Source organism: Pungitius pungitius, chromosome 11 (genome assembly GCF_949316345.1).
Source record: "Pungitius pungitius chromosome 11, fPunPun2.1, whole genome shotgun sequence".
NCBI classification, from domain to species: Eukaryota; Metazoa; Chordata; class Actinopteri; order Perciformes; family Gasterosteidae; genus Pungitius; species Pungitius pungitius.
Genome location: NC_084910.1, coordinates 16,029,313 through 16,051,065, shown reverse-complemented (window position 1 = coordinate 16,051,065; position 21,753 = coordinate 16,029,313). Strand labels below are relative to the sequence as shown.

Below are 21,753 nucleotides of genomic sequence, written 5' to 3'. Positions count from 1 at the left end.
TTTGACTTGATTCCCAAATATCACAGGATGTGGAAGCCTTTTATTTATTTTAGCGCTGTATCTTTTTATTTGACCTTTAACCTGCTCCCATTGCACCACAATTGGGCCAAAATGACACTTAAGGATCTGTTTTTTTATTTTCTTGCTGAGAGAAGATGTATCCTGACTTAAAAACAGCTGGCAGTACTAAACGCATTCAAACCTTTTTGTCTTTTTTATTTCATTGTAATTTAGCAGGTTTATGACTGTATGAAAAGCAATCTACTTCTTTATTGACGCACAGAGAGTTGGGTATAGATTTATTGGAATGTAGCCTAACTGGCACTGACTGATAAACGATGACGTGTCGTTTCAGCCGTTTAGTTTTGGCTTGACCCTTATTTCAGTGTTTATTATTCAATTATAGCTCTGTGAAGCTTATTTCCAATGCTAGATGGACGGAGGGGTGATGAAAATGGCCTTTTTCCCCCCATCTGGCGACACATGCAGCTGATTAGCTTAGCTCAGTTTAGCTCATCACAAAGTCCGCAACCCCCCCCCCCCCCCAGCTTGCTTGGCTGTGTCTGGGAGTAACACAAAACCAGAGCGTAGAGCATTGTATTGTAAAGTTGTGTTTGTGTGCAGCGTTGCTGTTAATCCAGAGCTGACCCGCATCCTTTGTGGTTTTTACTTACCTCCCGAATACGAGGCTCACATTCGTCCTCTCGTCTGAGAATCCGCTGAAATGTTGACTTATTGCTCAGAGATCCAGGCTGGTATCGACATGCCTAGTTGTGAAATGAACATCTGAGTCCCTATAACAGCTGGTCACATTTTTCTCTAATAACACCAGGCCTCCCATTCTTCTTTTGTCAGCCGCTCACCGCTCCGTATCTCCACGGACATGAATACGCATAGTTCTGGCGAGGAAATGCAGCTGCGATAACGGTTACATGGCGGGAATGGACAAAGACGCTGAATAATTGGGGGTCAAAGGAGGGAAGAATGGTTACTGATGTTTCTCATGGATGCTCCGCGAATCGGTGCGGCGCTCTTTACGGTCCCAGAGAACAATGCACCCCTCAATCTGAATGTATGAATCAGCTATTGTGTGTGTGTGTGTGTGGGACCACAGAGCAGAGATGGTGATAAGATATTGTTCAGCTGTCAGGGATCAGCAGGCAGTCTTTTCTGTTTTATGGACTGTGTGAATTATGACGGACAATTCCAACATTTGGTCCTTCCCCGGACATTTTGTCATCGGGTCTTCAGTTTAGATTATTAACAGATCATTTTGATGGAGACAAATGAACACAGTGCTAATTGCTAATCTGTTCCCAACCAACACCTCACATTGCATTCATGCCTTTGGTCCAGATTGATCTGCCATCACCTCGGGCCTTAATCAGATCAAAGTCTTCGTTTGGTCTGACCAAACAATATTGACACACCCATCAGCTTCAATTGTACTTAATTCAATTAAAAATAAACTTCAGTGTGTTTAGTATTGTCAGCGCGCTGTTAGTATTTAGCTCAAAGCGCCGCTGTGCCTCGGACTCACAGAGCCGCCAGTAGATTTGTGTTCGGACGTCGGCTTAGTGCAGTAAAAGCAGGGTACTTTTGACCTTTTCTTCTCAGCAGACAGCTGGTCTTGGCTGTTCCACTCCAATCTGACATGTAAAGATAATTCAGACACTCCTGGGGGGGGGGGGGGGGGGGGGGGCGGTACTAACAAAAAAACCTTTTGTGAGAGCGGCAGTTCGGTTATAGACCTAATCTCTGTCGGCAAAGCACATGAACGGACAAAAAGCGACGAGTTCTCTCAATACGTCCAACTCTCTCTGAGCAATGAGCCTGTTTGTCCAAACTGAAAAACTATTTCTAAAGGACCCATTCATGAACAGGGGTTGAGGGCTTGTTTGCTACTCTCAGCCACAGATTTGGTCCTCTGCAACAGCAGAATGGTGTTAGATGGACTGAGCTATAAGAAACTCCAGTGACGTTGGCTAGTGATGCGGCTTTACTAGTTAACAATGGAGCTTTCTGTAAATCCGGCTTATGTCGGTTTTCGGGAGGATCCACGGCTTCCAGGTTCAGCTGATGGATGTTTCTGTCCTCCACCTCCATCTGACGGGCGGGACACCAGAACCAAAGGGGCCACAGGACGGAGCGACGGGCACAATGGGAGCAGTGCTAATGGGTTCATGAGGGGCGAGGAAGCCATTTGAGAAGTGTTCCGCCCTCCTTCAATGCTTATAAAAGTGCTCTTTAGACTCATTTCAGGTTCGGGCCAAATACTGCCCACTTCGATGGACCATTAGAATCACAGGGAGGGGTGGCCCTGACGATCCGACCGGCGGTTTACACATTAAACCCCATTTGCAACTTCAGAGACTCACAAGGCTGTGTTTCATACATAAGTGTCATACAAACTACAGCTGCCTATATCAGTAATAAGGGATCTGTATTCTACACACAACTTTCATTCCATTTTCATAATGTTTCATCATTGTCTTCCTCACCTTGGGATGTAGCCTGCGGGAGCTTTAAGCTCTATCTCCTATTCTCGCTTTCTGGCAATATATTGAAGGCTTTTGTAGGTGCAAATAGAGTGTCTTCTTCTCTTTGTCAAATAACCACCGTAGAAGACAGAAACGACTTTTGGCTGAAACTCTTAGGCACACCTAACCTTCTCCTGGCAGATGTTCAATTGCTCCATCCTCTCCCGCCCGATATGACATGTCCTTCACCTCCTGCTCCTCTGTTCCCGTTTCCTCCACATGGCCGTGTGTAGATCCACGCAGCACAGCCAGGACGCCGCTGGAGGTCACAGGGAAATCAATGGTTTGTTCAGAGCGTTATCTTTGACACGCACTCTACAGTCCCAGGATGAGCGCCAGGAAGAGTTTAACCTCAACATAAATTAAGGGGGGGGGGGGGTCCCAGAGGACCAATCACTGGGATCGTTTTGAGCTGAACCGAGCTGACAGACGACAACTGATCAATGAAGAGAATTTAAGTTTGAAGTATTGTGCAACATTCTTATATGACCCAAATAGCAAGAAATAACACTTTTCAGTTTTAAATTTCCTTATTTTGTGTGCTTACTCTTTCGCCTAAACGTCATGTTTTTCTGACTTTGACGCCCTATCATTGGATTACTGTTATACTGGAATACTGTTATCCCAGCTAAATAATGGCCAATTGAAAGGGTTTCATAGATGAGTCAGTCAGTTATCTTCAAAGGTGCTTATCTGATCCCCAGAGCGGCATTACCCTGATCCTAAGAGCGGCATTACCCTGATCCCCAGAGCGGCGTTACCCTGATCCCCAGAGCGGCATTACCCTGATCCCCAGAGCGGCATTACCCTGATCCCCAGAGCGACATGACCCTGATCCCCAGAGCATCGTTACCCTGATCCCAAGAGCGTCATTACCCTGATCCCCAGAGCGGCATTACCCTGATCCCCAGAGCGGCATGACCCTGATCCCCAGAGCATCGTTACCCTGATCCCAAGAGCGTCATTACCCTGATCCCCAGAGCGGCATTACCCTGATCCCCAGAGCGGCATTACCCTGATCCCCAGAGCGGCATGACCCTGATCCCCAGAGCATCGTTACCCTGATCCCAAGAGCGTCATTACCCTGATCCCCAGAGCGTCATTACCCTGGTCCCCAGAGCGGCATTACCCTGATCCCCAGAGCGGCATTACCCTGATCCCCAGAGCATCGTTACCCTGATCCCCAGAGCGGCATTACCCTGATCCCCAGAGCGGCATTACCCTGATACCCAGAGCGTCATTACCCTGATACCCAGAGCGTCATTACTCTGATCCCCAGAGCGTCATTACCCTGATCCCAAGAGCGTCATTACCCTGATCCCCAGAGCGTCATTACCCTGGTCCCCAGAGCGGCATTACCCTGATCCCCAGAGCGGCATTACCCTGATCCCCAGAGCACCGTTACCCTGATCCCCAGAGCGTCATTACCCTGATCCCCAGAGCGGCATTACCCTGATACCCAGAGCGTCATTACCCTGATCCCCAGAGCGTCATTACTCTGATCCCCAGAGCGGCATTACCCTGATACCCAGAGCGGCGTTACCCTGATCCCCAGAGAGTCATAGATGAGTGCTTGAAACAGATCCAACATGTAATATCAGATCAGAGACACAATTTCCGACATTTGGTAATTTTCTATCAATTCTTTTTTTATTCCGATCGATTTCACATCACTGAGATTCATCACATTCTGTAGATGGAGTTTATTGTGAAGGCATCAATTGACATTTTAATACAAGCTTACGAACCTGATTACTTCATTAAACATACAGTGTCAGGAGGCAGTGTAAATATATTGCTGGCACTTCAAGCTACATTTCCACTTTTAGATTTTCTTCCACTTGCGAGCGAGCAGTTCACTCGGCACATTGTTCCAGTACAGTGTAAGGTCATACTGCTCAGCAGGACATGAAGTTCCAGCCTCACAATTCATTTCATTCAGCTGCTTTCCTGTATCTCAGGCCTGTTTCTGGGGGGATCTTTGGTTTGTTTTGTTAGATGGTGTCGTCCAAATGATCCCGCAGCCTCTCTCCTCTGCTTCTGTGCCTGTGTCGCCTGAACAGAAACAAAGCGTCCAAACTCCAATCAAACAGCAGCCGCCAACCAAAGAGACATCGCCGATGTCACGCATCCTGTGCGTCTGAAAATAAGATTTTGTTTTTGTCTGTGTGCATTACTGTACCTCCAGAGCAGGAACGCCAGCCCCCCTCCAAACAGCAGCAGGAGGAGGAGGACGGGACACAGGACAGCCGCTGTTGTCCCCGTGCCCTCTGTCTTGCAAGGCGCTGTCCGCCAGGCCAAAAACAACCAATGACGGGGGGGGGGGGGGGGGGGGGGGACAAAAAAACAAAACAAACATCATCTGACATGGCTGCTCTAAAAGGTCAAAAGAGGTCCTCAGTGGCAACTCTGTTAAGTCATCGAATGGAACAGCCGCAGCTGACAGGAGGGATCCTAAAAAACGCCTTTGGGGACACACAGACACACAAACAATAGAAACTGTCTCGCCCGTTTAGCAGCAGTGGTGTTGGTGATTCTTTGATCGCACTGTGGGAAATCGCTGAAACCCCACCAGCGGTACAATGCACAGGGCAAAGTGCAACGAGGATTTGGTCTCAAGATGGTCCGCATCAAACTGACTTTAAACGAGGAGTCCAATTAGCAATTAGCCGCCTTGTTATCCAGTCAACTAGTTTAAGCAAATGACCTCATTTTATGTAAACACGGCATCCCGTCTCCTATCCCCCCCCCCCCCCCCCCTTCAGACACTGCGCAGAATTATCACTCACGTTGAGTTGTGTCTTTGGCTACTTGATGAATGTCAATCTAAAATGTATTCTCCTCTTTTAATGCTCCGGTTTTGGTCTCAACCAACTGTTAAAAACTGCATGCGACATAAGACATAAGAATGGCAGTGAAATCTGAATGTGTCTTATTTCAGGTCTTATTTCAGTTTTTGTGAGGACTCGTACCTGCGGTGTAGGTGGCGGTGCTGTGGCCCAGCTTGTTGCTGACCACGCAGGTGAAATGGCCGCAGAAGGGCGTCCGGGTCACAAACAAGGTGGTTCCGTCTCCGGAGACCCTCCCCACGGTATCGGTGATGGCGACCCTCTCGTGGAACCAGCTGAAGCGGGGCTCCGTGCCCCAGGCCTCGCCGCAGATCAGCGAGGCGTGAGACACGTTGATGCTGACCGACACGTGGTGCACCGCCTCTGTGAGGACAGACGAGGACAGGCAAGGTAAAAAAAAAAAAACGGCTCAGTTTTCACGGATGATAGCCCATGGGTGCGGCACAATGCCGGAGAGAACGGGAAGACGGGAAGACGGGGGGGGGGAGCCCTGGAGGGTGAGAGGGCAGATGTGGAGCGGAGCCGGTGTGTTGATGGCGTTATAGCGGGACTGGATCAAAGTTAAAGCCCAGGAAGCTTAGACAGAAAGCCGCGGAGGCTCGGCGGCGCCACTCGCCTGGGAGCAGGGAGACAAAAGGAAGGACCCGGCGAGCAAAGCCTGTGCACATTTAATAAGTGTTTCGTTATTAAATGAGACATCCGCAATCGGAAAGAAACACTGCCTGCCGGCGTGAAATTAAAACACATTAATCATACAGTTGGTAATTGTTTGAGTCAACACAAGAAAGGCCGGGACAGCTCCAGCTGAAAAATATTAAAATATATCTACTTTGGTATAATGTCTCTCTGCTATCCTGTGGACTGTGGAGGATTATAAGGGCTGCAATTAATGATTACTGTCATTATTCATTCATCCCAGCACATTTTTTTTTTGCAATTAATCAATGTCTCAGTTAAGTAATTAAATGAAAAGCCCATGTTGTCTTCTTCCAATTAGTTATTTTGTCTGAAAAACGGTCAAATAAGCCGAAGGGATTTAACGGGGATTGTTGTTTGTAATGTAAAAAAAAGTCAACTTTGAACCTCGGAAATGTAATATGACTGCGTGCCACTAAACGGAGCTGGAGGTGAGGCGGCTTTGTTTAAGTATGAAAACCTGCACATCGTCTAATTGGACTAATCATCACGCCTCCTCTTTTACTTTAAACTCACCCCTTTCACACACAAAAAGGAAAACGCAGTTACGGAGAGGTTGGTTCATACCGTAAATCATTCTCAAACTCAAGTGGCTCTCTTGAAAACACTTTTTTCCTTTTGGTCCATTGAATAATTGATAAACATCCCGAGATGCCAAAGTGCTCTCGCATTAATAATGCACTCCTAAACCGAGCGTCGCGCCTGTACCGTAGCTGCGGACGACGCAGTGCGCCGTGGTCTCGGCGCCCTTGTGGTCCGTCACGGTCACGGCGTACACGCCGCTCTCCGCCCCGCTGTACCCGTCCATCCGGAGCGTCGTCTCCCGCGGGTCCACGTTGACGTGCACGTTGGGCCTCGTGCCGGCGCACTCGGGGCCTCCCGCGGGGCAGCGGGCCAGCGTCACCCTGTCGTGGCCGATGCCGCTTTCGGGCTCCCGCTCCCACGTCACCGCGGAGACCTCCTCCAGGGGCCCGTGCTCGATCCGGGCCCTCAGCACCAGACTGGAGTCTGGCATCACGTGCACGGGCTCCTCGTTGAGGATTTGCACAGACATGCACGGGAGCCCACGGAGCACTGAGGACAGAAGGGGGAGGGGGGGGGCGTCTGGTGACGCGTCAAACATGCAGTTCATGTTCAAGTGACTTCCTGCGCTATCAGATGTGACCTTTTTTTTGCCTCGCTGCTTGGGCAAAACGCAAAGCTGATAAATCAAACAATAATATGATACTTCATCTCTGTTCCCAGCAGAGAGTTTATGAATATGCATGTGGCTGCTTTCTGTCAAAGAATGTCAAGTGATGATTTATGGCGCGTGACAGCCATGCCTAATGTGACATCCATCAAACCACATCAACATGTGAAAACCTGTGTCGGGGCTGCAGTGGCCTCTGAGCGTTCCCTACAGGGACTATTGATCAAAAGTCTTAACTTAATAGGCAAAGGATAGAGGAGATGTCAATAATGCAGTGTCATGTTTTTTCTTTCTTTCTTTAACTTTCCAACAGAAATCCTTACACGAGAGAATCAGCAGGGCCGCTTTCCAACACAGGAAACGCTGCAGAACCATGACACCTGCTGATGTAGACGGAGAACAAAGAGAGGAATGTGTCCATGAGAAAAGCGTTTCCTCTGTACCACAGCAAGAATAATAACATCACCTCCAGAGGAAATGTAAATGCGAAACGAGAGCAAAAGCAATTAAAGCGGCACGCCGCTCTGTTAGAAAATGCAATTCAAACGTTAAGGGTAATCTTTCTCTCTTCATTTATTCACGCGGGGCCCAGAGAACAGCAGCATTGCTGCTGCATACAGAACGTGGAGCAAAACATGTGGGGACGGGACCGCCGCCAAAAAGTGAAATGAACCCCCTCAAGCACAGCCTCTGCAGCGAGAAACACACACACACACACACGGGGAGGAGGGGCGGAGCAGTGCAGGACAACACCCCCCCCCCTTGCCATAAGTTCAACATAACCCCGTCAGAAGGCCCCGGAGCAGCGAGGGATTCACGTACCTCGCGACGCGCTTTCGTCCACTCGGCTTCCCCGCAGGGGGAGGTCAAGGTGCGCGGTGCTCGCGAGTCGCCCCGGGAGCAGATGTTTGAGCGCGCGGGTTTTCAAACTCCTTCACAGAGCGGCGGCCGCGGCATCGCGAGACGTCTCCGTGTAGGTTTTTAGTTCAGAGTTCAGTCCGGACGGGAGCGCAGCGGGACGCGTCTCCTCGCAGCCCGGCGGGTCCAGTCACTGAGTCGCGTGGGCGTCACCTGGTTATGAAGACTACACCCCCCCCCCCCCCACCCCCACCACTACCCCTACCCCCACTTCCTCCTCGACCCCCCCCCCCCTCCCCCCTTTTCCTGTACAGTAAAGGCTATTTTCTTGGAATAAAGGAACTGTTCCTTTGTAACGGCCCCGGCCTCCTTCCCGACCAAATCCAAACAATCCAAGCTCTTTCGATCGCGCTTTTCACACCACTGTTGCTGCTTTGTTTATTTGCGCATAAACACTGAAAAATGCGATGGGATTCTTTTTCAAGGGAAACCAGAGACAATGTTGGAACTGTTTTCTTTTATAGAAGGGCTTTTGGACTGGCGGATTCTTATCCAAAGGGGAAGAAATATATGAATTACTCTATTCTTCTTCCTCCTCTTTTATTTTTTATTTTTTTAAATAATCGGCTCACATGCAACTGAGAAAACACTGAAGGATGTAAAGGGTGAATATTGACGGTTTGACGCTTCTCCCACTGAGATTAATCAGAATAAAGATGCTAATTTAGTGGAGTTATATTCAAACTGCGCTAATGTTCTTTTTATATATCTGAATTATACCTCAGCTGTTTGCATGAACTCTAAGAAATGAAAGAGAACATCTGTCGAGCAGGATAATGTAATAGGATTGAAAGCTGCAGAACAGCTAAACAGACTTTGAGATGCGCCTCTTTTACTCCACTATAGAGCACGTGGAACGTAATGCCATCAGTTATTCAGGGGTGAGCTCGCTTCATGAAACGTATCCCGGGCCACAGATGTAATGATTCAGATCTGATTATAAATCCATTTGTATTTGCAAAGGGTTTCGTGAATAATCATGGGAATAACAGCTGTGGCTCCCCTACTGAGTTCTTTGCTCAAGAGTGCTGTTTGCTGGAATTAACCAGTGGGTGGCACCAATACATCAGCTGCAAAACATCAACACCGTGCCCTCAACATTAGCCCCTTGTTCTCCAGCAGACTTTGTCACTATTAATCATCAACCCATACCACTGCACGAGGGAGTAAATGGAGCATTGAATTGAACGTATAATGGTAATATTACCCCATACCATTTAATCTACCGCTTCATAGCAACCCTGAAAGACCGTAGCCTCGGCAAATAAAAATGACCTTCAGGTAAGTCAAATGGAAAATCAGTTTTTTACAGAATGTAACCAATGCAATGAAATGTTTCTATTTTCTGAAATAGTGATAACTGCACCTCACTGCAGCAATCTATTCTATAATCTATCTGATACGTTTGTCTTTGAAGCATTGAGTCTTGCACTTTGGACATTGCTATCTTTACTATCTATTAGTATCTTTTCAACCAGGTGACATGGGAGGGTGGAGCTTAATACATCAGAACTCCAAATAAAACATGTTTACAATAAACCGACTGTGAAAGGGTTACATTTGTAAGACAAAAACACTCACTGCCCTAAAGCATTTTAATGTCACAATATGATGAAGAAGGAACTATATATATTGAAACTATAAACTCATGTTTACAATGTGGAATAAGTGTAATTACACAATTAGGAAGTCATTTTCTCATCAACTTCAAGACAACCAGATTTCTTAATTTTTTTTCAACTGGAGGCGTCGCCCTCTGCTGACTGTCAGAAAGAATGCAAGTTCATAGCATTTCTACTTAGACTTCACTTCCCCGCGGGATTTACTCTGTTTTATTCCACAACAATGCATCGCGTTTTGAAAACTCCAGATCGAGTGGAATTGCACTTACGATATTTCCGTTTTTGCAATGCACCACGTGGTTGAGCAGTCGCTGTGTGAGCGCTTCCCGCCCCTGGTCCTGCAGGCGGATCTACTGCGGGCTGCGGGCCCTTTAAGAGAACAGGTGTATCTTTGCAGGTAATGGAAGAAAAGCAGGAAGTACAATCATAAATTCTGGAGCACAAACCAACACGGATTATTTATTTTATTTCAAAATATGGACATGAAGACAGGGGGGAAACACTTTGGTATGTTTGATACAGCTCATATCGCGGCTCAGGAGACCGTGTTGACGTTGTTTTGTTGTCAGCTTATTATCGAAATGTAATAGCATATGTTAGTACAGCAATTATTCGCACAGACCACAGATATGCTTAACATATCACACACATGGTAATTTGTTATATTAAAAGTCTCCCAATTTCTCCGCAGACCGGCCCGACTGAAGACATGAATCAACCTTTGCTGCTTCTCAGTCTGTCGCTGCCAGGTAAAACCACTTTAACCGACTCCTCATCCTCCTCCGCTCTCGGTAACGTTCAAATGCTTCAAACGAGCTCGCAAAAAGAGTTGGGGAAGGGAGGCCGGGGAGAGGACGACCTGCTATTCCAAGCACGCCGTAGAGAGAAAAGAAAAGGAAAAACCCGTTTCATTCGCGCACAAAGCGCGTCTTTGGCGCAACTTGCGGAACCGCATTCCCGATGGAGCCCGCAGTGCTGAGTGACGTGGTGCCTTCAGGGCCTCCTCCCAAGCTCGTAGATGTGAAACGTTGTGATGATCCAGGGTGACGAGGAGGTCAATGCTGTTGTACCTGAATGGCAGTCAGCGACGTGTGCTCAGGGATGGGCAGCACGGTGGTTTCCCGCTAAAGACGGTGGTTGTTGCTCAACACCGATACTTGGCTGTTGGTTATGAAAATATTGACTTTGGTTTTAATGCGATGATGTAGCCCTTCTCCAAATGCTTTTTAAATTACGCATAGCACAAAGTTCGCAAACAATTCAGTGAGAAACAAAAGTAATCACAGGCCACGTAGATTGGAAGAGTCTTGTCATTCACACCATTTAAACAAATCTAAAGAGCTGGTGATAATCTGTGTTTTCATTATTGCCGCCAAATGCCACGAAAATAGATATATAAAAAAAACACGTGAGCCACTAATGTGAATCAATCCATCATATTCCCCCACTAAAGATCTAGCATTATTTGTCTCAAATAAGTGTTGAGTCAAAGTGCCGATGCCAGATTACAGATCTGATCCCGCCGGTGGTATTCTACGCTGTTGAAAGCATACAAATGATCCACTTTAGATATTTGTGCTGCAAGATGAGCACAGAAAATTATAACCAGGAATATGAATTATATTTTAATTTGTCGATTTAACCAGGGGTTGTTATTCATGCATGAAAGATAATAATTAAAGTAATAATCAGCAACATTTTAATTTAATTAGATATGAATTCTGCTTCTCCCTATCTGCGATTCAAAATAGGAAAATTCAACCTAAACAATTGATAAGAGCTTTTTTTTTTTGCTTTTTACATTCTAAATGCTTGCGGAAAACCGTCTCTTGTGCACAAGAAGCGATTGATGTCGTATCTTCAGGAACAGCCGTTTTTTTGGGGCGACTGCAGGAAACAGATTTTCAGCAGTGACCCGCCGGTTCATCTCTGTGGTTTATCATCAGTCCAACACAGGGGTTGGCATGGCTGCTGGGCCACAAAGTACAACATCTACAACTAGATCCATATCAATGCTGGTGGACACTTGCAGTCAAAACATCGGAGGTCTCTCCCATTTTGACTCGTGTCTCTTTATCTTCCCGTCTCTCTGCTGTTAAAGTAACGAGGCCGGTGATATTATTAGTCGGGCTCCAAACCTCCTGCGATGTCTTTTGATATGGACTCTTGCCTTGGAGCCTGAATGCATCCGTCTCCCTTTTGGCTGCTTGTTTTTACACTCCGATGAGACTGATCGGGACCGTATGGATTTGTTCGTTGGCCAGAGCCTTCCTGTGTGGCGGCTCTACATGCCAGTAAAACTGTTAGGAGAAATCAGTTTCCAGGTCTGAATTTATAAAAACCAACCCAAACAAGAGGGAAGACTGGCAGCCAAATATAAAAACACATTTTCCTCCCATCTTCACTCACACATGGTCAAACAGCATCTGGAAGTTCAATGCCTGTAAATTCCGTTTTTTGTTTTTACAACAGCGCGTTTGAGGAATTGCTTCGCTGATTCTGAGGAGACAGAGCAAATATCGTTTTGACACGGCTTAGTTCAAGTCAGCCCTAAAAAAACAGAAAAAAATGGATGTTGAGCTCGGGATCACTTACAATCCAAAAACATGGTGTGAAATCTACAAGGGAGAAAAGAGTGTGTACTTTACTAATAGGTTTTTGATTCCTCAGCCAAGGCTGTGTGTATCTATAGATTTCTCCCTCTGTGGTGGTGAGAGACGCATTCCCAACTACCCATGCATCAATTAAAAAAGAAAAAGCCCTGCTTTCAAATCCCCAGTAAATGCACCAAAGTATTAATCATGATGTTCTTAGTATAAATAAAGATGTGATCCTGCAGAAACATGCCTTCTGTTACTGTATTATTTTATTAGATTGTAAATATTGTGTTGTAGCTAATTTGGCAGTAACATGCAGTTACATGTAGGCCACAAGATGTTGATCATGGATACACTTTTCATAATTAAATGTTTCTTTTTCCTCTAATCTGCTTTTTATTTTGAAAATATGATCATATCCCCCCCCCTTTCTCCAACTGTTTAAAAGTGAATCCTAAATATCTCGTGCACGTAAGCTGCCTTCTTGTGTTTCTGTGCGTAGTTACGATGGTGCTGATAAATAAATGCTCTTCTCTCATTTCAACACCAATAAGAGCTAGATATGAAACTCTATCTTAAAAAAAGTACCCCAACAAAGAAATGAATATAACAAAATTGTCTTGCAGCTTTAAACTCAGTTCCTAGGTGTGAACTGTTTTGTGTCGTAATGGCGCATCACACAATTGGGATGAATTGTAAATAATAAAGTAAAGTACAACTGGCTATAAATTGCACGTTGACACTCTACACCTCTAAGCTCTTTCTTTTCTTTTCAGTCCTCTTCTGGGCCAGCGCAAAGGGTCAGAACCTGGTCGAGATCACCTTCCAGACGGACCCGGTGCTGGTTCGAACCGGTGATGAAATCGTCTTCACGGTGCTGACGGTGCCCCAGGTTTTCAGCATGCAGTGGCAGTACCAAGGAGGGGTCACCGTGGCGCTGTGGAACCAAGTGGGCGGGTCCATTAACCAGGGGACCCAGTTCGACGGCAGGACCACCGTCACAGCCAACCAGCTCCGAATCACAGGCGCCCAGCTCCGAGATGCAGGGGCCTTCACCGTGACCGTTGTCCCCGGCGGCACAACGGGCCTCGTCCAAAACTCCAAGACGACTCAGCTGAGGGTGTTTGGTGAGGGAGCAACGAAGTGGGCCAGCGGGGGAATGCACGAAAGGGTGGTAGAGAAGACGCTTTCCACGGAAGCGATAATGTCGAGGAGGAACAGAAGGGAGTAAAGAGAGAAGAGGGGAGGATTTGGGGAGTAAGAGAATTAGTCTGGGAGGTGTAATGAAATTAGTGACCCATAGAAGGCGAGGTAAAATTAACGAAAGAGGAGGAGGGGATGAAGCTAGTGGCTGAGGGCTTTATGCTAATGCGACCCATTTGATATGCAGCGTTCATGCTCTTAGATGTTTGATATTGTAGCCGTCTAAATGTGTAGCGTCACATTTAAATACAGTAGTAGCATTTGCATTAAATTACAGTCGGCGCCGTAATGGAGCCTGAATATTTTCGGACAAGAGCCCACACACGTTCCGCTCTCCCTCATTCCTGTAACCACCAGCGCTAGCAGGGTGTCAGGGTAACTACATTGTTAGAAGCACCGGTCCATTATTGCTGAAAGGTCACATCCTGCTTCAGCACTACTCCCGAACCTCCTTCTCCCTCCACAACTAAGTAAAATCCTAAAATATAAAATGCTTCTGCTTCTTCAGGCAGCCACTAAGTTAGCAAAAATGCAAGTGATTTAGAAGTATTTGGTGTCTGCTTTGAGTGTTTTTATTTGTTTTTCCTGCAGTTTCTCTCTCAGTCACAGCCTCCGTCTGCACGCCCCCCCCACCCCCGCTTCTCCCTCTCCAATTATTTAACTTAGGCTGCCCGCCAAGAGGCATCTTAGCTACCACTCACACCGCCTGCCCCCTCATGCGCCATCTGTGCCTCTATCTGAATCCTGTCCCTTCTCAGCTCCCGCTTTCTTTGATTACAGCAAATTATCCTCAACAGAGACATAAAGCTGCCCTCTATCGTTCCGTCGCTCCAACTTTTGAAATGAACCCGCTCGCACTCATGTCTCCATACACACAGCGAGGGAGCCTTTTTAAGAAACCTTATGTGGGTGATTCCGCTTTTGCAGCTCCGTGGTGAAAATGTGCTAAATGTTGTTTTTTTTTTGTACTCTCCCTGCAGAGGCGGTTGCCGGGGTGACTCTGCTGGTCCCCTCCTTGGCAGTGGAGGGGCGCAATGTGTCTCTGAGCTGCACGTGGACCAGCGGGACAGAGATCACGGTCCAGTGGGGCAAGGGAGGCGCGTCCATCCCCGCCGACCCCAGGATCACCATCTCGGCTGGCTCGCTGGTCATAAACCCGGCCATACGGGGGGACGCCGGGGAGTACGCGTGCACCGCCAGCAACCCCGTCAGCGCCCAAACTGACACCCGGCGCCTCACTGTTTACTGTGAGTTTGCACTGATCGGGACACGCAGCCTCTAATCTGCCGTAGCCACTGCAAACAGCAGCAGCTCATCCGCTCTGTCGGCATTGCGTCGCTCAGTGTCCTGGGTTGCACAAGGATTGCACCCGGACCTTCTTCCATTCAGCCCGTTGGGCCGCTCCTAGCTTTGTCTTGATCGCTTCGTGAAATCCTTACGGTTGTATCCCGACACACTTAAGGCAGCAACCGCCAAGGTCTTAAGGTGAGGCCAATATAGTAGTGCCTCAAACTCGCATTCTCTCTGGTGGCCATCACGCCACAAAGAGAGCTGATAGTTTAGTTACTTGATGTATTCCACCTCAGTAAACATGAGGTTTTTAATGTCTATTCAACTCTTTTTCAATACAGCAGAATGTTCATTTAGTAAATGATGGTTCTATTTAGGGTAAAATAGAAATCTAAATTGTTTTCATTGAATCATTTCCTAATTGCCTTGAATAATTTCTTAATGGCCTATCACGGAACAGTTAAAGAAGAAGTATTTGGGTAATGCGCTCATTTTGGTTTCTGGGATCAGAACATAGATAATCATATTTGTCGGTTATTGAGCTGGAAACCGCTAGCGAGTTCACTTAACTTAGCATGGAGACCGGCAGTCGGGGGGGGGGGGACCTGTCTGTGTCCAAAGATAACTGGACCCGCCCCTTGGCATATCTAAAGCTCACCATGATAATTGTCCTTTGTTGCATTATTCCCTTTTTATAAAACTCTTCATTCCCTCATAGTTTGGAATACAAGTGGTAGACTCGCTTAACAAATTATTTTTTCTGGGTGGTTCTTCCACTCCACTGTGAATATGACTTATTGAGCCGCATGTTTATTCAAGAAGGGCCGCACTTGGGATTTTAGATTTTAGATTCCGACAAAGTGCACGGCTCCTTCATTATCTCGGTAATAAGCTGCGCGGCGTCCAGGAGGACTCATCAAAATACTTAAATACTTTTCCTCAGACGAGATGGCTTAAACCCATGATTGACAAAATGATAAACCCTCAAGCAGAATACATCATCCCTGCATTGCTGACAGCTTTTTTTGGGGAACACATGTGTCCCCGTTTCGTACTTTAGATCCAAATGTTTTTCTGATGCCGATAACCTTCCGGTGTCCTCTTACTCCCCGGCGCGACAGATGGCCCGGACACGCCGGTGCTGACCAAGGTCTCCCAGAAAGTGTGTGTCGGCGGCGGCGACGTGATGGCGGGACAGACCGTGCGTCTCACCTGCACGTCCGACTCGCTGCCCCCGGCCCTCTTCTCGTGGCAGCGTGACGGGCAGGCGGTGGCGCCGGGACAGCCGGACAGCGGGGTGCTCACCGTCCAGACCCTCTCCACGCCAGGAAGCGCACGCTACGTCTGCACGGCCAGAAACGGCGTCCTCAGCACCACGTCGCAGCAAGGGACGGACCTGTCCATCGTCAGTGAGTCCCGCCTCTCTGCGACCGATAGTAATGGCGGTTGGTTTTGAGCCTTGCTTCCCGAATCCGTCTCCACGACAGGAGCGCGACGTAAAGCCTCTTGAGGAATTGATCTTGGAGGGTGGGGGGGTTAAGGTCATTCAGTGACTTTCACAGCCGCGCTCTCCTCTGTCTATTTTCCTCTCTTTGTCTCTTCATAATCCATTTTTAGAATCTCCCCCTGCTCTCTTTTATTGTTTTTGTCCTCTTGTCTGCCTTGGCTCCAGACTCATTATCTTTATTAATTCGGTGCCTTTGACTCTTTCTGCTCCAGCCACATGTCTGGATGTAGGGGAAGTGGTGGGGATTGTGATTGGATGCTTGCTGCTGATCCTAATCATCGTGCTCCTCATCGTGCTCATTGTCTTCCTCATACGGAGGCGGAGGGGTAAGTGTGTGTGCGCGTGTGGGATTATGGACATTCAGTTTGTCCACTATAATGTTCACACTTTAATTTAAAAAAAGTGAAAAAGATGTTCCCCATTGCCGTTTGTGCTTCAGATAATAACTCAGCCGTGTGCTATTGCAGCATAGTGATTTTCTTCTTTTCCATTTTGATCACTACAGCACAACCGAGAGCCGGTGATAGTGCCGTGCTCGTGCAGAAGACCACAGACCCACATCACAGGCCTATAGTAAGCCACAGTAAAGTCTACATATGATTCACCATTGATTTTGACTTTATCTTGTCCATGTGATGGTGCTAAAGGGCTTCTACCAAATGAACCTTCTCATTCCATCCTTCTTGTTCCCTCTCGTCATTTTTCATCTGCTCCCGTTCAGCCTCCAGATCCACTACCTAATGGTGCAAGGGATTTGGGCCAAGGTCCCCCTCCCCCGCTCTATCACTTGAACACACACACCCTTCTGCCTGACCGCTTGTACACAGACCCGCCCGCAGATCGCGGCAACCTGCAGCCGCTGAACGGGCTGCCAAACGCCGACACGCGGCAACACAACGGCCACACCCGCACAAACGGACTCCTACGGAACGCTTCTCAGAATGCCAATTCGTACCCACACAACGGCATCGACAACCGGACCTTCGCGCACACCGATGGTCAGAATGCCGCCGCACCGCCGAACCCACAGCCACAAAACGCCAACATCGTCATCCAGACCGGGGCTCACCAGGTCCGCCTGAACACGCTGGAGCAGAACAACCGTGCTCAAATGCCCACCATTCATGTTAACCTTACCTCGTACCCAAACACCGGTCAACAGGCTCGGGGAGAAAACTCATTTCCGCTGACCGACACCAACAATCACAACGCTTTGCAAAGCCAACAAAACGTGACGCGTACAGACCAGTCAAATCCCGGGATGCAAAGTGGGCAGTCCTATCCCAGTGACCCCCGGCTGAATGGTCACCAGGATCAACCTGGCCTAGTCCAGACTGGATACACACACCATAATGGAAATGACTCATCTCAGCGAAACGCCAACACGCAGACGTACCGGCAGGAGCCAGAACCTCCTCGCCGGTCCAACACAAACTCATGGGATCTTCTGAGAGGGACACCAACGTATCCCAGCGGCACTCTTCAAAGAGGACGGACGGCGCCCGAGTACACTTCTGACTACACAGACTACACCACCCATCCTCCCATACGAGAGGCGAGAGCGCCAACCCGATCCCAGCCCCCACCTCGGAGCCGAACCACTTCCCGGAGCCGAGCTGCGGCCAGTTCACCGCCGGCGGACAGGCGGACGCGGGGCCGCTCAGCCGATCTCCAAGGCCCGAGCGGTCGCGGTGTAACACGGTTTGAGGCTGAGCACCAGACACAGAGAGGCGGCCACACACAAAGGGAGGGCGCCCAGCGAGACATCAGAGGCCCGTCTGGTAGCCAGAGCGCCCCCGGGCAGGAAGCCACACACGACAATAGCCCCCAGGCGCTGCCTCTCGCGAGCCAGCGGGTCTCAGCGGGCCGTTCTGCTCTGCCACAAGGGCCGGGGACACAGCGGGGGCCCACTGCGCCGCGGGGTGCGGATTCAAGAGCTTTGGCTGATCCTAATCACCTTCCACAGACACACGTGGCCCAGCAACACAGAGCCGCGCCGGTCCAAACGCAACCACAAGGCCCAGGCAAACAGACGCATCCTGTCACAAACGGCGCCAATCGGCCCGGCCAAGGAGGCGCGGCTCCAGTCCCGCTTACCCAGGCTGCACTCACAGCCCACACCGAGGGGGCTCAAGTATTTCAGAGTCGGAGGGAACAGACCCGGGCGGCTCTGCTTCATTCCGAACAGGAGGCACGGGCCCTCGCTGCTCGCCACGCGCCGACTCCCCCCCCGGCGATCCCCCTCGCGCAGTTCCAGACCCTCCCCCCCGAGAAGAACCAGCACAGGTCACCCGCCAGAGGCCCTCAGCCCGCGGCGGCTCAGCGCCCAGCGCGAGCCCGTCCGCGGCACGCCGACCGACACCGCCGCCCCGGAGACGGCGGAGGGGGGCAACCCCGCCGCGGCCCCCAACCGCAGAAGGTGAGTGAGACTGGACAAAGGGTCTTCAAACTGGCCCTATGTTTATTGATATCACAGACCCTCGGATGTGTCATGTAATGTTTCGTGTGTACATTGTGCTCTCGTGGCACCTCGACAGCTTGTGCCTTTGTCAGCAGTGCGGGTTTTCGGGAGGGATGCTTGACGGCTCTTGTGGACGGATGATGCCTTTCTTTTTTTATACGATTGACAGTCTTCGTGGTGCAATGAAGATGTATTTAGTCTCAAGTGTTTCAGACCCTGTTGCTTTTTAAAAGACGCGTTTGTGTGTCTTCTTCTGCATGACGTGTTGGCAATGAAGGGCTTGTTGTGTCTCTCGTGCATATCAGGCTTCCAGAGGGAGACCCAGATGATGGCAGATACTGCAGCCCGCAACTCTCTTGCATGGATCCACTGACACAAGCAAACGGCTGACAGACGTGATCCAACACCCCGTCGAGCAAGACTGACTGCACAAAGTGTCACTCCCAGCATTCGCTGACGCACCCCAGCGCCTCAAATGAGAGCAATTGTACGTCCTATGGGGATGATATAAATGTCTTACTTTACTAGAAAGAACTAAGTATCTTAAGGGAGGAGGCTAAATGTGCATAATCCCAGAATGTACATGATGATACTGGAGCATATTTTCTCTCACCAAGCACTAGGCCCACATGTATTGTTCTGTTGTGACTTCTGAAGCTCTGGTCATGCATCAGCGTAGACAGGTTCAGTGATCCATAGCTCTAGATCAAGCTCACCTCCCTTCTTCCATTCATCATCAAAAGTTATCAACACTGCCTTGACAAACGGCTATTGAGGTGCTGCCGTTATATTTGTGTTTCGCCTCTTAGTGACGGACAGGGGCGGCGACATTTACAGAGGAAGAAATGATCCATACGGGTGGTCTTCGATGTACATGAAAGTATTTATTCAGCGCCTTGTGTTTACAGAAGCGTCTTGCGACACTTCTCGTAGCAAACTATAGAGGGGGATCCCATTAATCAATGGAATGCTTTAAATCAATGGCATTGCTCTAATTGAAATAATCACACCCTTGCGAAAATGAGGTCAGCCCAAAGACTTGATCTGCCACGCTTTCTGTGGGGGAAAAAGCACAATGTAACAATGTACTGTCCACACTGGGTCGTGGACAGCACGTTTAGAACAATGGGATGCCCTTATTCCTTTTACAGATTTTGTATTTATTGATTTATAATGTTTGTGCTTTATTTTAAGTGTGTAAATGGGTTGTTCAGGTTACAAAAATCGATGTCAATGCCATTATTAGTCAATAAATCTTTCCACGTGCAATTTCATGGATTAGACTGGTTGTTTTTTTAAACGTTTATTATTTTCAACAAATCCTGATGGAACTGCAGCTACTAAAAGTGACATTTCTAATTTCCCCTGAGCCATAGAGCTCCATTGATATCTAATAAAAACACATCAGTTAGCTACACATTTGCTCTGGGTAACGTGGTACATTATTAACATCAACATGAGCTCTGGGGTTTGTTGGAGGCGATTGCACATGCGATGCGATCCATCCTGCTGCTGTAAATTCTATTTACTGCTTTGAGAGTCACATTGAAAAGCTGCAGCATTCTTAAGATGTTTATATGTTAGCAGTAGACTCCCAAACAAGCCAACGTATGGATGAAAAAACATCTTCAATGCAACTTGTTCCTTTAAAATCAACAGAAATACAATTTGAAAACCAACATGAACAAATACACAGCACATCTGGCAACTCCACCTAAACACCTGGAACACTTTACTGCATAGAAAAATGGGTCTGTTTTTCAGAAAATGAATGCCTGCATATTGTTAATACACTTGTTGAATATTCATGCGAGAAGCTGCAAACACGTTTATTCTGTATCTTTGCTCCTCAGGAAGGATTTGCACCGAATGGTTCCAAACTCATATTTCCTCGAATAATAACGACGTTCTTTTGGAACTTGGGTGAAGTGTACTGCTCAAACAAATTCCGCACAATGTTATATTTCTGTCACTTGGGTAGACTATATTCACAGCACAATGCACAATCATTGCCTACTCTGCCTGCGCTTTCAAAATGAGCTCATTCTCCCAAAAACATTCGGATCTTTCGATTTTTTTAGTTGTTGTTGTTGTTGTTGTTGTTGCATGTTGACAGAAAGTCGGACCACACAAAGCAGCTATTTGTTCTGCTGTTCCTCCGAATTACACAGCCGTTTGCAGTCTGAGCACATCCCCGCTCACTCTGCGTCTATAGTGCTAATTACGCACGGTGCCCGCGTGCGCCGCCGTCGGTTCTCCTCCGATACGAACGCGCTCCTTGGGGCCTGTTGTGGAGGCGCAGAACGCGTGTGTTTGGATCACAGCTTCGTCAGTCTCCTCTGATGAACAGTCCTGCTGCTCCCTTTTGGAGACGCTCCCCGCTGCTCTAGCACTGAAGTGAGGTGGAGATGGAGTGCGTTGGAGCACCTGGTGCTGTGAGAGAAAGAAAAAAAAAGAAGGTTTGTGTCGTTGCCTCCACCTGCTCCGGATGAAAGCTGAGATTCATGAAAAGTTTTGCAGCGGTTTCGCAAATCGCGCTCTGCGACGTGAGGCGCGTTGTTTATGGCCGGAACAACTGGAGCTACAAGACCGCGTGGCGTCATGGCACACAGCGGATCCCAAAACCCCCCTGATGTGGCCCCTTTTCCCCGGCCATTTTGCGTGCAAATCTTCTGGTGTTGTTTTATTATTTACTGTGACTGCGACTAATTGTAATTGTTTACGCATTCTTCTGGAAGCAAGAATTAACCTTAAACATAACTACTGCGAGCAAACAGGCCTTTTTTCAGTATTGGTGAATGCTCCTATTGGTGGAGCTTTGATGATTTTACTCAGATTTTGCTCAGGAATATAACAAGATGGCCAAAAAGATCAGAAT

At 48.2% G+C, this 21,753-nt stretch overlaps 2 protein-coding genes across 3 annotated transcripts; one reads left to right on the top strand and one right to left on the bottom strand.

Annotated features, from left to right (window-relative positions):
• Positions 1 to 4,177: 4,177 nt before the first annotated feature.
• Positions 4,178 to 8,342, bottom strand: si:dkeyp-97a10.2 (uncharacterized). Of its 2 annotated transcripts, none has more exons than XM_037452800.2 (6): positions 8,100 to 8,342; positions 7,601 to 7,660; positions 6,794 to 7,159; positions 5,513 to 5,752; positions 4,723 to 4,825; positions 4,178 to 4,595 (listed from the first exon to the last, which is right to left on the bottom strand). In XM_037452800.2, exons 2-6 carry the CDS (start codon positions 7,650 to 7,652, stop codon positions 4,535 to 4,537), a joined length of 822 nt encoding a protein of 273 aa, XP_037308697.2. In that variant the 5' UTR covers positions 7,653 to 7,660; positions 8,100 to 8,342; the 3' UTR covers positions 4,178 to 4,534. The 2 variants fall into 2 exon arrangements, with proteins under 2 accessions (XP_037308697.2, XP_037308696.2); XM_037452799.2 differs by having other exon boundaries at positions 7,601 to 7,657.
• A 1,886-nt stretch (positions 8,343 to 10,228) lies between these two features.
• On the top strand, positions 10,229 to 20,149 carry si:dkeyp-97a10.3 (serine/arginine repetitive matrix protein 1). Its single transcript, XM_037452771.2, has 9 exons — positions 10,229 to 10,324; positions 10,509 to 10,566; positions 13,191 to 13,541; positions 14,598 to 14,864; positions 16,029 to 16,316; positions 16,627 to 16,740; positions 16,920 to 16,987; positions 17,136 to 18,833; positions 19,181 to 20,149. The coding sequence occupies exons 2-9, from the start codon at positions 10,527 to 10,529 to the stop codon at positions 19,202 to 19,204; spliced, it is 2,850 nt and encodes a 949-aa protein (XP_037308668.2). The 5' UTR covers positions 10,229 to 10,324; positions 10,509 to 10,526; the 3' UTR covers positions 19,205 to 20,149.
• Positions 20,150 to 21,753: the final 1,604 nt, after the last annotated feature.

Excerpts from the sequence above, each read along its gene's own strand:
- si:dkeyp-97a10.2 (XM_037452800.2), bottom strand. The coding sequence starts at position 7,652 with ATGGTTCTGCAGCGTTTCCTGTGTTGGAAAGCGGCCCTGCTGATTCTC. Across the intron at positions 7,160-7,600 it reads GGCCCTGCTGATTCTCTCGT|TGCTCCGTGGGCTCCCGTGC; the intron begins GTAAGGATTTCT and ends TTCTGTCCTCAG. Across the intron at positions 4,826-5,512 it reads CACCGCCACCTACACCGCAG|CGCCTTGCAAGACAGAGGGC; the intron begins GTACGAGTCCTC and ends CCTGGCGGACAG.
- si:dkeyp-97a10.3 (XM_037452771.2), top strand. The coding sequence starts at position 10,527 with ATGAATCAACCTTTGCTGCTTCTCAGTCTGTCGCTGCCAG. Across the intron at positions 13,542-14,597 it reads GACTCAGCTGAGGGTGTTTG|AGGCGGTTGCCGGGGTGACT; the intron begins GTGAGGGAGCAA and ends CTCTCCCTGCAG. Across the intron at positions 16,988-17,135 it reads ACCCACATCACAGGCCTATA|CCTCCAGATCCACTACCTAA; the intron begins GTAAGCCACAGT and ends GCTCCCGTTCAG.